Source organism: Prunus mume, linkage group LG7 (genome assembly GCF_029339155.1).
Source record: "Prunus mume cultivar Tortuosa linkage group LG7, ASM2933915v1, whole genome shotgun sequence".
NCBI classification, from domain to species: Eukaryota; Viridiplantae; Streptophyta; class Magnoliopsida; order Rosales; family Rosaceae; genus Prunus; species Prunus mume.
This window is the reverse complement of record NC_142704.1, coordinates 7,682,398-7,694,105: the sequence shown is the minus strand read 5'-3', so window position 1 is coordinate 7,694,105 and position 11,708 is coordinate 7,682,398. Positions and strand designations below refer to the sequence as shown.

The 11,708-nt window shown below is 41.2% G+C and overlaps 4 protein-coding genes and 1 long non-coding RNA gene across 6 annotated transcripts; 4 read left to right on the top strand and 1 right to left on the bottom strand.

Moving 5' to 3' along the window:
• The first annotated feature begins 845 nt into the window (after positions 1 to 845).
• Positions 846 to 1,874, top strand: LOC103338420 (transmembrane protein, putative (DUF1118)). Its single transcript, XM_008241621.3, has 2 exons — positions 846 to 1,138; positions 1,244 to 1,874. Exons 1-2 carry the CDS (start codon positions 965 to 967, stop codon positions 1,685 to 1,687), a joined length of 618 nt encoding a protein of 205 aa, XP_008239843.2. The 5' UTR covers positions 846 to 964; the 3' UTR covers positions 1,688 to 1,874.
• A 913-nt stretch (positions 1,875 to 2,787) lies between these two features.
• Positions 2,788 to 4,889, top strand: LOC103338421 (uncharacterized). The gene is given in 2 exon segments (XM_008241622.3): positions 2,788 to 4,267; positions 4,270 to 4,889. Coding segments are annotated over 2 exon segments (1,845 nt in total). The 5' UTR covers positions 2,788 to 2,937; the 3' UTR covers positions 4,785 to 4,889.
• Positions 4,890 to 5,209: 320 nt separating this feature from the next.
• LOC103338444 (uncharacterized) lies at positions 5,210 to 7,650 on the top strand. The gene has a single exon (XM_008241645.2). It carries the CDS (start codon positions 6,580 to 6,582, stop codon positions 7,450 to 7,452), a length of 873 nt encoding a protein of 290 aa, XP_008239867.2. The 5' UTR covers positions 5,210 to 6,579; the 3' UTR covers positions 7,453 to 7,650.
• Positions 7,651 to 7,706: 56 nt separating this feature from the next.
• On the bottom strand, positions 7,707 to 10,601 carry LOC103338422 (protein NRT1/ PTR FAMILY 4.6). Of its 2 annotated transcripts, none has more exons than XM_089041819.1 (5): positions 10,453 to 10,601; positions 10,256 to 10,361; positions 9,904 to 10,121; positions 8,930 to 9,370; positions 7,707 to 8,836 (listed from the first exon to the last, which is right to left on the bottom strand). In XM_089041819.1, the coding sequence occupies exons 1-5, from the start codon at positions 10,453 to 10,455 to the stop codon at positions 7,850 to 7,852; spliced, it is 1,755 nt and encodes a 584-aa protein (XP_088897945.1). In that variant the 5' UTR covers positions 10,456 to 10,601; the 3' UTR covers positions 7,707 to 7,849. The 2 variants fall into 2 exon arrangements, with proteins under 2 accessions (XP_088897945.1, XP_088897946.1); XM_089041820.1 differs by having other exon boundaries at positions 7,707 to 8,833; positions 10,453 to 10,600.
• LOC148915358 (uncharacterized) lies at positions 8,723 to 9,573 on the top strand. Its single transcript, XR_016122232.1, has 2 exons — positions 8,723 to 8,862; positions 8,962 to 9,573. It is a non-coding gene; the product is annotated as an uncharacterized LOC148915358 (long non-coding RNA).
• Positions 10,602 to 11,708: the final 1,107 nt, after the last annotated feature.

Below are 11,708 nucleotides of genomic sequence, written 5' to 3'. Positions count from 1 at the left end.
AATTTTAGCCACACAAAAAATTTTATTTTTTGAGAAAGCCAAAACTTTTCAAAAAAGACAGAAAAACCTCTCAATTTTCAAATAAAAGATATGCAAATGTAAAAGATTCCTTAATAAATCCAAAAATAAATAAGGGCAATTTTGTCCATTTTGGCTTCTTTTAAAAAATTTCTCTCTCCTTTGGTCTTTTCCAAAGTCTCCCATATAATAACTTTTTGTTTTTCATCCATTGTCATGGCAACTTAAGGGCAATTACTATTTACATGGGATTTATTTTATTTTATGTATGAGGTTAATAATAAATAAAAATTGCTATGTATAAAAAAAGATTCTAAAATTTTTTGGTAATTTTTCAGAAAAAAAAATTTATTCACTGACGTCAGCGCCCTTAGGCAATAGCTCGAATTGTTCTTACCTTCGGGCCTGCCTAATCTTTCTTGGAACCCACCATCTGCCTGAGCTGGATTTATGATATGAAGTGGGTTTCTTTAACCTACGGGGCCTTTTGCCCAGACTGGACTCTGCAGTGGAAGTGCTCTTATAGAAATTCGGTTCTTTCATAATAGGCCATGACAAATAAACAGTGGCTTAGTCTTGGGCCTAGCTTCAAGTGTAAGTAGCCTTATTAAATGGGTTAGGCTTAGATCACCCTTAGTCTTGGGCTTAGCTTCAAGTTTAAATAGCCTTATTAAATGGGTTGGGCTTGGATCACCCATATTTGTGGGAATAAAATTAAAAACATTTCTTTTGTAATTAATTAGAATTTGGGAAAGATAAAGCTATCACCTTTCATCAAATTTGATTGGCGGGTATACAGCGACGTTAGATTTTGGGTACACATACAAACAAACCCGCTTCTTCCTTTCTCTCTCTTTCTCTTTCTCTCTGGCATCCCACGTGGCAGTCCACAAGCACAGACACTCTCAAAACACAGAGAGAGCCAGAGCTTCGAGACACATCATCCATGGCTGCCTCTACTGCAACATCTTCAGCTACTTGTAATATCTATGGAAACCTCAGCCACACCAGCACCTTCCTCTCCTCCAAATCTCACTACCATTGCATCTCTGGCCGTCCCTGCAACTCCCCCTCCAAATCAAGACCTTTAACTGTTGTTTCCATGGCACCCCAAAAGAAGGTACGTCTACTCTATTCTACTTCTGTTTGGCTGCCGAGAAAGTGCAATTCTTTAAATACCCATTTGTTTGGTTGCTGAGAAAACGTTAATTGCATAAATACCCAGGTGAACAAGCTCGACGGAGGCTGGCAGAAGAAGTGGTACGGAGCCGGAATCTTCTACGAAGGGGCGGAGGAAGTTGAAGTGGACGTCTTCAAGAAGCTGGAGAAGCAGAAGGTCCTCAGCAAAGTTGAAAAGGCTGGGCTTTTAACCAAGGCAGAGGAGCTTGGGCTGACCCTCACGTCGATTGAGAAATTGGGGCTGCTTTCGAAGGCCGAGGAGCTTGGGCTGCTCAGCCTGCTCGAGAAAGCTGCAGGCTTCTCCCCCTCCGCCTTGGCCTCGGCGGCACTGCCGATTCTGGTGGCGGCGGTGGCGGCCATCGTGCTGATACCGGATGACTCAGGGGCGCTGGTGGCCGTGCAGGCTGTGGTGGCTGGTACGCTTGGGGCTGGCGCTGCTGGCTTGTTAGTTGGGTCAGTTGTCTTGGATGGCTTGCAAGAAGCCGATTGAGTTTCCCACAAAAAGAGGAAGAAAAAAAAGGGAAAAAGAAAACAGAAGAAGAAGATCTGTTTCTTTATAATTGTCTTGGATTGGATAGCCTTTTAATTATGTATGTCATATATACTAAATTGGAGAAGGGAACTAATAAATGTTTTGAAATTGTTGGTTTAGCAATGCATCAAGGAAAATTTTGGAATGGTTGTGTTTGTTTGTTGCTGGACTTGGATGAATGTAAATTTTGATGTATTTGTTAGTGAAAGCTAATTAGTATTGTTAATGGTGACTGCTTGTTGAACAAGGCAGCATTACTGTAAATTGGTGCAGGAAGAGCGAGTGCGTCGGGTGTTGGACACAGAACAAATGAAGGAGGTGTGTTTTGTTTAGGCAGGTTGGGTCTGTATGTGCAAATTTACATAGTTCCTTCTTTATAGTGCTAGTGCTTTTGATTTGAATTTTTGCTTGAGGTAACATTTTTTTAGAGAGAGAAGTAACATGTTTGGAACTGGACTTGCTGCTGCAGGAATTTTGGTCCTGTAAATCCCAAATTCCCATTGACAGCTGCTTGTTGTCTTCAAATCCATCGCTGTTTTCTCACCATCAACTTGGTGGCATGGACTGTTGGTGGTCTTTGAAAAGCAGGTATCTGAGCTTGGATTGTGAGTATCAGCATGACATTAACTTGTGCTTTGCTATAGATTAGGGTTTATGGGACTGGTTTTGATAGTTAAATAGAGGGAGAAAATAAAAAAACAAAAGAATCCTAGCCCTATCTAAAATTTATTTCGGATACAATTTAAATTTAAATTGCCATTGAGAAATAATTGGTAAAAAGCTTAACTAGGATGGACAAGACTCTATTTATTTTTGAATTATAAAGAAAAGGAAAGAGGAAGAAATAGGAAAAAGAAAAGAAAGTAGTTAGAATAATTAAACCCAAAAGTAATCATTTGAATTGGAATAGTTTTCATCTTATAAGTTGATTTATATATTCTCCTCCCCTGATTTAACTAATTACACGATTTTATTTGAGTGATTAATCTTTTTTTGATTGGCCGGGATCAGATTTTATACCAAGATGATATTGAAATTAAATGGCCGAGATGCATGCAGAGATATACATCCAAGGAAATTGCTTGGGTCTCAAATAAAATCCTTGCTTCCCAAGCAAAAGCAGGAGGGATCCTATATTATTATCCAAAATAAGAACAGGCATTTCATTTCTCCTCTGCAACAAATTCAGATTGGCACTATCCAATTTGATGGTAATGAAGCCAGGGCAAGTTCAACTCCTCTCTGTTCTCAAAGCATGCCAAAGCTATGTGGGCAGTAATATTTCAAACCTCACGAGAATGGCTGCTCCTACAACTCTTGTTGGCCCTCCAGAGCTCAAACAACCAGTAACCTCATCACCACCACCACCACAACTCCAATTACTATACCAACTCACTTCCGTCCCATCCACCACCAAGGATAATTACCGCTCCTTTGGTAACCCCTGCCATGCAATCTATTTCAACGACAAAACTCATAGACATCTGAAGCAACTGCTCCCACTCGCCTGGTCCCGCAATCCCCTAACCACCCTTAAGCTCATCTGTAGCCTACTACGCTTCCAAGAGAAAGAATTGTTTTACACGGCGGCGTCTTGGCTCTTCCAGAACCACCCCAAGACCCTAGCATGCAATGTGGTGCCTATTGCTGGGGCACTGGGGGATTTCAAAGACATTCTGGAGGTTCTCTATGGGATTCTAGATGTCAATGCCGTGAGGAAGAGGAGGAGTCGGAGTCGGAATTTGTGGTTTGTTTACGAGGAGGACGTGATACAGAAGAAAGTAGGCAGCGGGGCAGATATTAGTAATAATACGAGAAAGAAGATGATCGACATGGCAAGGAAGGCTGTTGAGATGTATGAAAGTGATCCGGATTATCAACTGTTACACGAGCGGGTTTCGGATCTTTACGCTGAATGCTTGAAGTCTGATATTCAGAATTTGAAGAAATATGAGAAGCAGAAGATGGAAAATGTCAATGGTCCTGACAAGTTAAATTTGGAGTTGAAGTTAACCATGGCAGCCAAGTGGTGCCCTTCTGTCGATTCCTTCTTTGATCGCTCCACGTTGCTTTGTGAGACCATTGCAAGGAAGCTTTTCCCGCAAGAGGAATGCAAGAAAGGTAATTCTGTTGAGGAGGAGGAGGCGGATTACGTGTCAAGAGTTCGAGAGCGGCTGATGAATGAAGTTTTGGAGCCCTTGAGGAAAGTCATTAAAGAAGGTTATGAAGAAAAATATGTACCCTATGTAAGAAGGGGAGAGGAGCCTCGGGTGAAGAAGTATTTGATGCGTGTCAACTCAAAAAAGATTGAAGCAGGTGCTATGCTTCCACATCAGATCATAGGCTATGTGAATGACCGCAATTTCGGGGAACTGGCTGAGGCTCAGTGGAAGGCGATGGTGGAGGAGATGTATTCAAAGCGGGGAAAGTTCAAGAACTGCTTAGCTGTGTGTGACGTCTCTGGAAGGATGTCTTGGGATCCCATGAATTTTTCATTGGGTTTGGGACTGTTGGTGTCTGAGCTGAGTGAAGAGCCATGGAAGGAAAGGTCTTCACTTTTAGTCGAAATCCTCAGCTACTTTTGATACAAGGCGATGATCTTAAGTCCAAGTGCGCGTTTATGAGGAGGATGGACAACCAGGACTGGGACGGGGAGACTGATTTTAACAAGGTGTTTGATTTGATCCTGGAAGTGGCTGTGAAGGGGAACTTGAAGCCAGAGCAAATGATCAAGAGGTTGTATGTGTTCACCAGTGACCAAGATTTTGATGATGCTTCCGCAAATAGCTGGAAGACTGATTATCAGACAATACAGAGCAAGTTTAAGGAGAAAGGATATGGCGATGTGGTGCCACGCGTAGTGTTTTGGGATATGAACGAAGACGAGGCTATCCCGGTGGCCTGTTCTGCAGAACAAGGGGTGGCCAGGATGACTGGCTACTCCAAGAACTTGGTCAATTGCTTCTTGGACAATGATGGGGATGTCAGCCCCGATCATGTTATGGAAGCAGCCATCTCTGGCAATTATTATCAAAACCTGGCTGTAGTTGACTGATCCTCATATGATTGCAGTCTCCTTCTCCTTTGGCATTTGGGATTTTATGAAAAGAAACTTGAATTGACTTATTTAATGATATGATAATGTGTCTGTCCTGTTTTATATTTTGCTTTCTGCACAAATCATTTTCTATTCAAATATGGAACTTTTGAAATTAGAATTTTCTTAGTAAATTTAGGTTTTAGCCAAAAAAAAATTTTTACTTTGGAAAAAGCCAAAACTTTTCAAAAAATATGAATGAACAAATCCAAAATAAATTTTGTTTTACAAAATTTCTCTTGTGTTTTCCAAAGTCTCCCAATTTTCTTTCTGCTCCTATCACTCTTATTCTGGTCGGAGGAGAAATTACCAAACGTCTAGCATTCCCTCACGCTTGGCGCCAATGAGTTTTTTATTTGATTTGAGAGAAAAAAGAAGTCACCACCACCACTACCGCAACTCCGACCCGCCGCTGGAATTTTTGTGGGTATTTCAAAATGCAAAAATTAATTTATGTTGAATTTAATTTTTCAGATTTTGTCATATGTTTTCAATTGCTATATTTACTTCTGGCAATGAAGTTTTGATTGCCCAAATCCCCCAAAACATTCCTATATATACTCCTTTCGAGCACTGATTTTTTAATTTTATATTATTTTTGTACAGACTCGTTGAAGAAAAAATATAATTGTATTGCTTGAAGCCCAAGTAAGAAAATACTTTGTGCCCAAGGAAAAGCAGATTGAAAGAGACCTCTCCTCTCAAAATATGTTTATCTGCACTCGTCTTTATTTCTCCTCTGCAACAGTTGACTGAGAAAATCAGCCACCGCCACTGATACCATGAAACGAGGGCAAGTGCAAACGCTCTGTGTTCTCAATGCATGCCAAAACTATATGGCCAATACTTCACAACTCACAAGAAGGGCTCCTACAACTCTTGTTGGTCCTCCAGAGCTCAAATCTTTATCGCCGCCGCTGCCGCCACTACAACCACCACAACCCCAATTAGTACTGAAAGCTGCTTCCAGTCTTAGCCATGGGACCAAGATCCCCTGCTCCTACGGTAACCCCTGCCTTGATCTCTATTTCCACGTCCTGCCAGGCACCCCGGACTCCGGTAGCTATCTGAAACAACTGCTCCCGCTGGCCTGGTCGCACAATTCCTGAACCACCCTCAAGCTCATCTGCAAGCTACTAGGCAGAAACTGCCACCTCGAAGAATTGTTCTACACGGCGGCGCTTTGGCTCCACCAGAACCACCCCAAGACCGTAGCGCACGACCTCCTGCCAATTGCTGGGTCGTTGGGGCGTTTCAGATCCCTTCTCGAGGTTCTGTACGGGGTTCTAGAAGGCCGGGATGATGCCAACTACAAGAGGAAGAGGATAAAGAGGATGCAAAACCTGCTGTATTATTATGATGACTTGATAATTAAAACAGTAGGCAGCGGGAGGCGTACTAGTAGCAAGAAGAGAAAGAAGATCATCGCCATGGCCAAGAAAGCTGTTGAGATGTACGATGGTGACCAAGATTATCAGTTTCTACATGAGTGGGTTTCGGATATTTACACTGAGTGCTTGAAGTATGATATCAAAAACTTGAAGAAATTTGAGCAGCAGGAAAAGGACAATGTCAATGATCCTAAGCACTCCTTGAAGTTGGGATTAACATATGCATCGAGGTGGTGCCCTTCTGTGGATTCCTTTTTCAACCGCGCTCTGCGAGAGCATTGCGAAGAAGGTTTTCCCGCGAGAGCAATGCTCGCAAGGTGGTTGTGCTGAGGAGGAGGAGGAGGCTGATCCGAGAGAGGCTGATGAAGGAGGTTTTGGAGCCCTTGAGGAAGGCCATGGACGAAGGCTTTGAAGATATGTTTCCAAGAAAGCAGCACTCATGTCCGATTGAGAAGTATTTGAATGATGTCAAAGCTGGTGGAGAGTCTAAGATCAATGTAAGTGCTATTCTTCCACATGATATCATGGGCTACGTGAGTGATAAAAATTTCGGGCAACTGGTTGAGCATCAGTGGAAGGCAATGGTTGAGAAAATCTATTTAAAGCAGGGAAAGTTCAAGAATTGCTTGGCTGTATGTGACGTCTCAGCAAGGATGAGTGGATATCCCATGGATATGTCAATCTCCTTGGGACTGTTGGTGTCTGAATTGGGTGAAGAGCCATGGAAAGGAAAGGTGATCACTTTTAGTCGAAATCCTCAGCTACATTCAATACAAGGCAGTGATCTAAAGTCCAAGTACACATTTATGAGGACGATGGATAACCAGCATTGGGACGGCGAGACTGATTTACAGAAGGTGTTTGATTTAATTCTTCAAGTGGCTGTGAATGGGAATTTGAAGCCAGAGCAAATGATCAAGAGGCTCTTTGTGTTCACCAGCGACCAAGACTTTGATGATGCTTCTTTCAATAGCTGGGAGACTGACTATGAGGCGATACAGAGAAAGTTCAAGGAGAAAGGGTATGGTGATGTGGTGCCACGCATACTGTTTTGGAATCTGAATGACAACGACATGCCTATACCAGTGGCGCATGCTACAGAACAAGGTGTGGCGAGGTTGAGTGGCTTCTCCTATAATTTGGTCAAGTGCTTCTTGGAGAATGATGGGGAAATTGGCCCCATCATCTCATGGAAAAAGACATCTCTTGCTCGCGGTATCAACGTCTGGCTGTAGTAGACTGATGCTATCATCATCATCATCAGTTTTAAGAAAAGATCAGCTTCATTCTCCAATAATTCGTTGTTTCTTTTTTATCTGTTTGACTAATTAAGCTTCTAATCCTGAGCAATGAACCAGTTGCAGTGTTTTCGGTTTTTCTTGTAAGCTGGTTTCTTTGTTGGGTTTCATGTAAGTTAATTTCGTTGGTTTGTTAAGACTGTTTCTGTTTCCTTGGCACCCCATCTTGGTACCTTAAAGACAACTAAATGAATAACCAATAAAACAGTACATTTGCATGATTGATATAGCTCATAATGGTTCCAAACACACACATATATTCATATATAATGGAATGGGCATATGATCGGGTGATTCTTGGAAAGGAAGGGAAAGGTGGACCTCTGTTTAATTCTTAGAGGGTTGTTGGGTTTTGATTTTCCTTGAAATCAGATCCTGTTGATCTGTATTTGTAGAGGCTGGCCCATAAGAGATAGTACAGAAAGTTCAATCCACTTAAGACACACATCAACCAGTAAAACCTCTCAAGGTGATAATGATTCAAGTTGTCGCCAAATAGCCATGGTGTGTGCCTATACGCCCCGGTGACGTCATTGACGATGGACACAAGCACTGAGCTAAGATAATATCCCATGGCTAGAGATGCCCAAGAGAGAGCTGTGGCCAAAGATCTCATGCTCATTGGAGCTTCTGTGAAGAAGAATTCCATCATTCCAGCCAATGTGAAAAGGTCAGCTGAGCCAAGGAACAAGTACTGTAAAGCCACCCAAAGGAATGTGATGGGCAGAGGTTCAGCAGAGTCTAGTAGTCCATATTTAGCTGCTACGTTCTTTCGCTTGATTTCCACCACAGCAGCCACTGCCATGGCAATGACTGAAAGAATTAGTCCAATCCCAATTCTCTGTAGATGAGTGATCCCCATTTCAGTTTTGGTTATTTTTCTTGCGAATGGAATGATTGCATGGTTATAAACCGGGGCAAGGATCATGATGAAGAGGACAGGGAAGACAGGGAGAGAAGCCGGTGGAACCTTAAAGGAACCGAGCTGAGTATTCATGGTGGCTGCTTGTTGCACTGAGAATGTGGAGAGTTGAGCTAGGCAGCAGTTTAGCATTATGGTAGACATAAGGATAGGGAGAATTTTTAACACTATCTTCACCTCTTCGACTTGCTTTACAGTACATTTTAGCATTGGATGGACTGGTCTAATAGTCACTGCTCTGTTAAGGAACTTGAGGCTCTCAGATGGAGTTTGACTTGTCATATTTTCTTCTCTCTCACTAGGGTTATTTGTATAAGATGGGGTTATGGCCATGTTGGTGACAGCATTGCTAGGATTTCTAGCTTTGCAGGCATTGCAAATTGCTGCAGTCATAACCTGCTGGACACAATTCACAAATAAAGGAGGTGAGTTTTGTTTACGCAGGTTCAGTCTATGCAAATTTAAATTGTTCTATGTTAATAATGATTTTACCTTAAACATAGTTGTAATTGGACTTCCTGCAGGAATTTTGGTCCTGTATTTAGGAGAGCCTAGGAGGAAGAGTGGGATGGAGGTCAGTATTGTTGCAGTGGAAATCCCAAAGCCCCATTGCCAGCCTTTATTGTCTTCAATCCATACCACAAACGTGACTGCAACAAGAGCCCCACAAGAGAGACAGAAGACATAGTAGTTGAAGAATGCAGATCTCTGCTTCCGGCCTTGTTGGGTTGTCTCATCAAACTGCTCAGCCCCGTGTGGGGGAAGAGAACCTTTTATTCCTCCAACTCCAAGTGCCACCAGATAGAGGCCTGCAAATAACATCACTGTTTTCCCACCATGAACTTCCTGGCATGGACTGTTTGTGCTCACTGAAAGGCAGGTTGGTGGCCTTAGTGATGGTATCTGAGCTTGGATTGTGAGAATCAGTAACCCCTGCTCCATCAGTCTAAATTAGTAATGTGACAATAGTGGTCATTGTATTTGTCAGAGCTTAAATTGTAAAATGAATTGTTTAGGGATGTTCACCACAAATTTATCTTGGCAGCCTTGGACCTTTTGGTTAATTTATGAGTCTTCTCTTTGATTAACCAATTAATCAAATGGTCATTAGCTCTTGTCATAGTAAGTGAACTTTATCAGGTTAATTAATGTTAGAAAACTAACTTTGTTTTTTTGTTTTCCAACATTAATTAGATGTAACATTATTTGACTGGATTTATTATGTCCCTACAGCGATATTTCAATGAGTCCCATAGCCAACTAGGCTTTTTCTTGAAGAAGTACTCTTGCTGCCAGTCTCTGACAGCACTCTGCAAGTTAAAAATGAAACTATCTTACTCATGGGAAACTTCATATTTCAAGTGCAAATTCTGAGGAAGGCTTAGTTGGAAACTGTCAAAAACCGATTTCATGAAGTAAACTGACGGGGAAAAGAACTAGAATCTGAATGTTTGTTTGATACTCACCATGAATTCTATTGCAGCACTTATCAAATAGATGCAATAGGTGGTGAAGTAAGCATCAGCTAGAAAGCCACCAAGGAGAGCAAGGAGGAAGGCGGTGCCCATGAAATTGGTTACAATGTTGGCAGAAGTGGATGGGGAAAAATGCATGAATTTAGACAGGTATAGCACAAGGTTGCTTGCATTGGCCAGGAAAGCCAGGTTCTCCAGTATCTCCACCACTAATGTTTTCAACAGAAAAAGGTTAGAGATGTTCATGTCATATTTTCTATTTATAATGCAACACATCTAAAGAAGTTTATAATATGCAAAAAGTACTATAAAGTGTGCTTGCAGGGATCTAAGGCTTACTAACCTAAGACAAAGGAAGCAGCAAGCATGCCACCATGACAGCCTCTTATGGCAGGTCTGTTCCTCCAATCTACATAGCCTTCCCATATGTCCGAATGGTGTGCTTCATCCTACAATGATATCCAAAATAAAATCAAACCATAGCGGTACATAGAGCAAGGACAACAACATATAGTGCGAAATCTTGACTTTGAAACTTACCATCTTCTTTTAGAGCTTCTAGACTCTTTTCTGGGAAAGGAAAGGGGGGAAGGCTGCACAGGTTGGACAGATGTCGGTAGTTTTTGTTACTTCAGTTTGGAAGTGATAAATGGAGGTATATTTATATACTGAGAAAGGCTAGTATAGAGAGAAACATCTAGACTCCACGAAAATGACTATTCATTCTCCCTGACCTTTTAACCTCAAAAAAATGGTTTTCTACCCCTTAAATTGAAAGAGAGAGTGGGGGTTTATTTTGGATGTCTTAATCATAGAGATGTTTCATGTAAAATGGGAGCCAAATATACTCCCACAGTCCCACTACTAATACAATATTGGTCTTCTAATTTGTTCTAAAATTGACATCAACATTCTGTTGTTGCTTTTCAATTAACCCAGGTTACCAGAAATGTATATATACTAATCGCATTCCTCACAACCATTAGTAAATTTTTAGTGTTTTGAAGCTCAGTATGCAGGTGTAAGAGCTGATGTTAGAAAGGCTGATCTGAGATATATGAACAGCAAATTGAGAATCAAATGTGGAAGTAAGTGATTGCCTGACCAAACCATGCACTCTGTTCTTGTCAATTTATGCAATGAGTACAAACTAAAAGCAAGTGGGGTGGACAAAATTAATGAGGGTCTTAATCTTATGATGTTGGTTTTGAATAAAAGGTTAGAATGTAGCTTTCAGGCATGCCCCCAAGCCACAGCCACATCCAAAACCACTCACCCTAATCTCTAAGGATCTATAAATGCTAAATCTTCTTACTTCTTTGCACTATCTCAGTATTGTCTTATTGATCTGACTTAATTTTCCAAGGAAAAAATTTGCTTTATTTAACAGAATTTAACAGGACCTTTAGGCCTGGGCACGGATCGGTTCGGAACTGTAGAAGGCTCTTTCGTTAACCAAACCAAAGACTTCGGTAAACCATTTTCTCTTCCATTAACCAAACCAAAGACTTCGGTAGACTTCGGATCGATTAATCTAATATTCGGTTCGGATTGGTTCGGTACGCTGGTATAACTATAATAAAAATATACTAATAAAAAAATTCAATTTATAATACTTTCACATAACATAAGTCCTTGAACAAATACACCAAATTATCCTTGTAAAATATAAAAATCCAATAGTCTAATTCATCCAAGTATGAAATCAAATAACTTAGTCACTATATCATTCAATATATACTCAAGATGTAATGGGAGCCACTTGTGTTTGTTGTTTGAACATTTGAGTGTTATTT

What these genes read in the sequence shown, in the direction of transcription:
- LOC103338420 (XM_008241621.3), top strand. Translation starts at nt 965, where the DNA reads ATGGCTGCCTCTACTGCAACATCTTCAGCTACTTGTAATATCTATGGA. An exon ending in CCATGGCACCCCAAAAGAAG is followed by an intron (nt 1,139 to 1,243) that starts GTACGTCTACTC and finishes ATAAATACCCAG; the next exon opens with GTGAACAAGCTCGACGGAGG.
- LOC103338422 (XM_089041819.1), bottom strand. An exon ending in TGCTGCTTCCTTTGTCTTAG is followed by an intron (nt 10,122 to 10,255) that starts GTTAGTAAGCCT and finishes TGAAAACATTAG; the next exon opens with TGGTGGAGATACTGGAGAAC. An exon ending in CAATTACAACTATGTTTAAG is followed by an intron (nt 8,837 to 8,929) that starts GTAAAATCATTA and finishes AATTGTGTCCAG; the next exon opens with CAGGTTATGACTGCAGCAAT.
- LOC103338444 (XM_008241645.2), top strand. Translation starts at nt 6,580, where the DNA reads ATGAAGGAGGTTTTGGAGCCCTTGAGGAAGGCCATGGACGAAGGCTTT.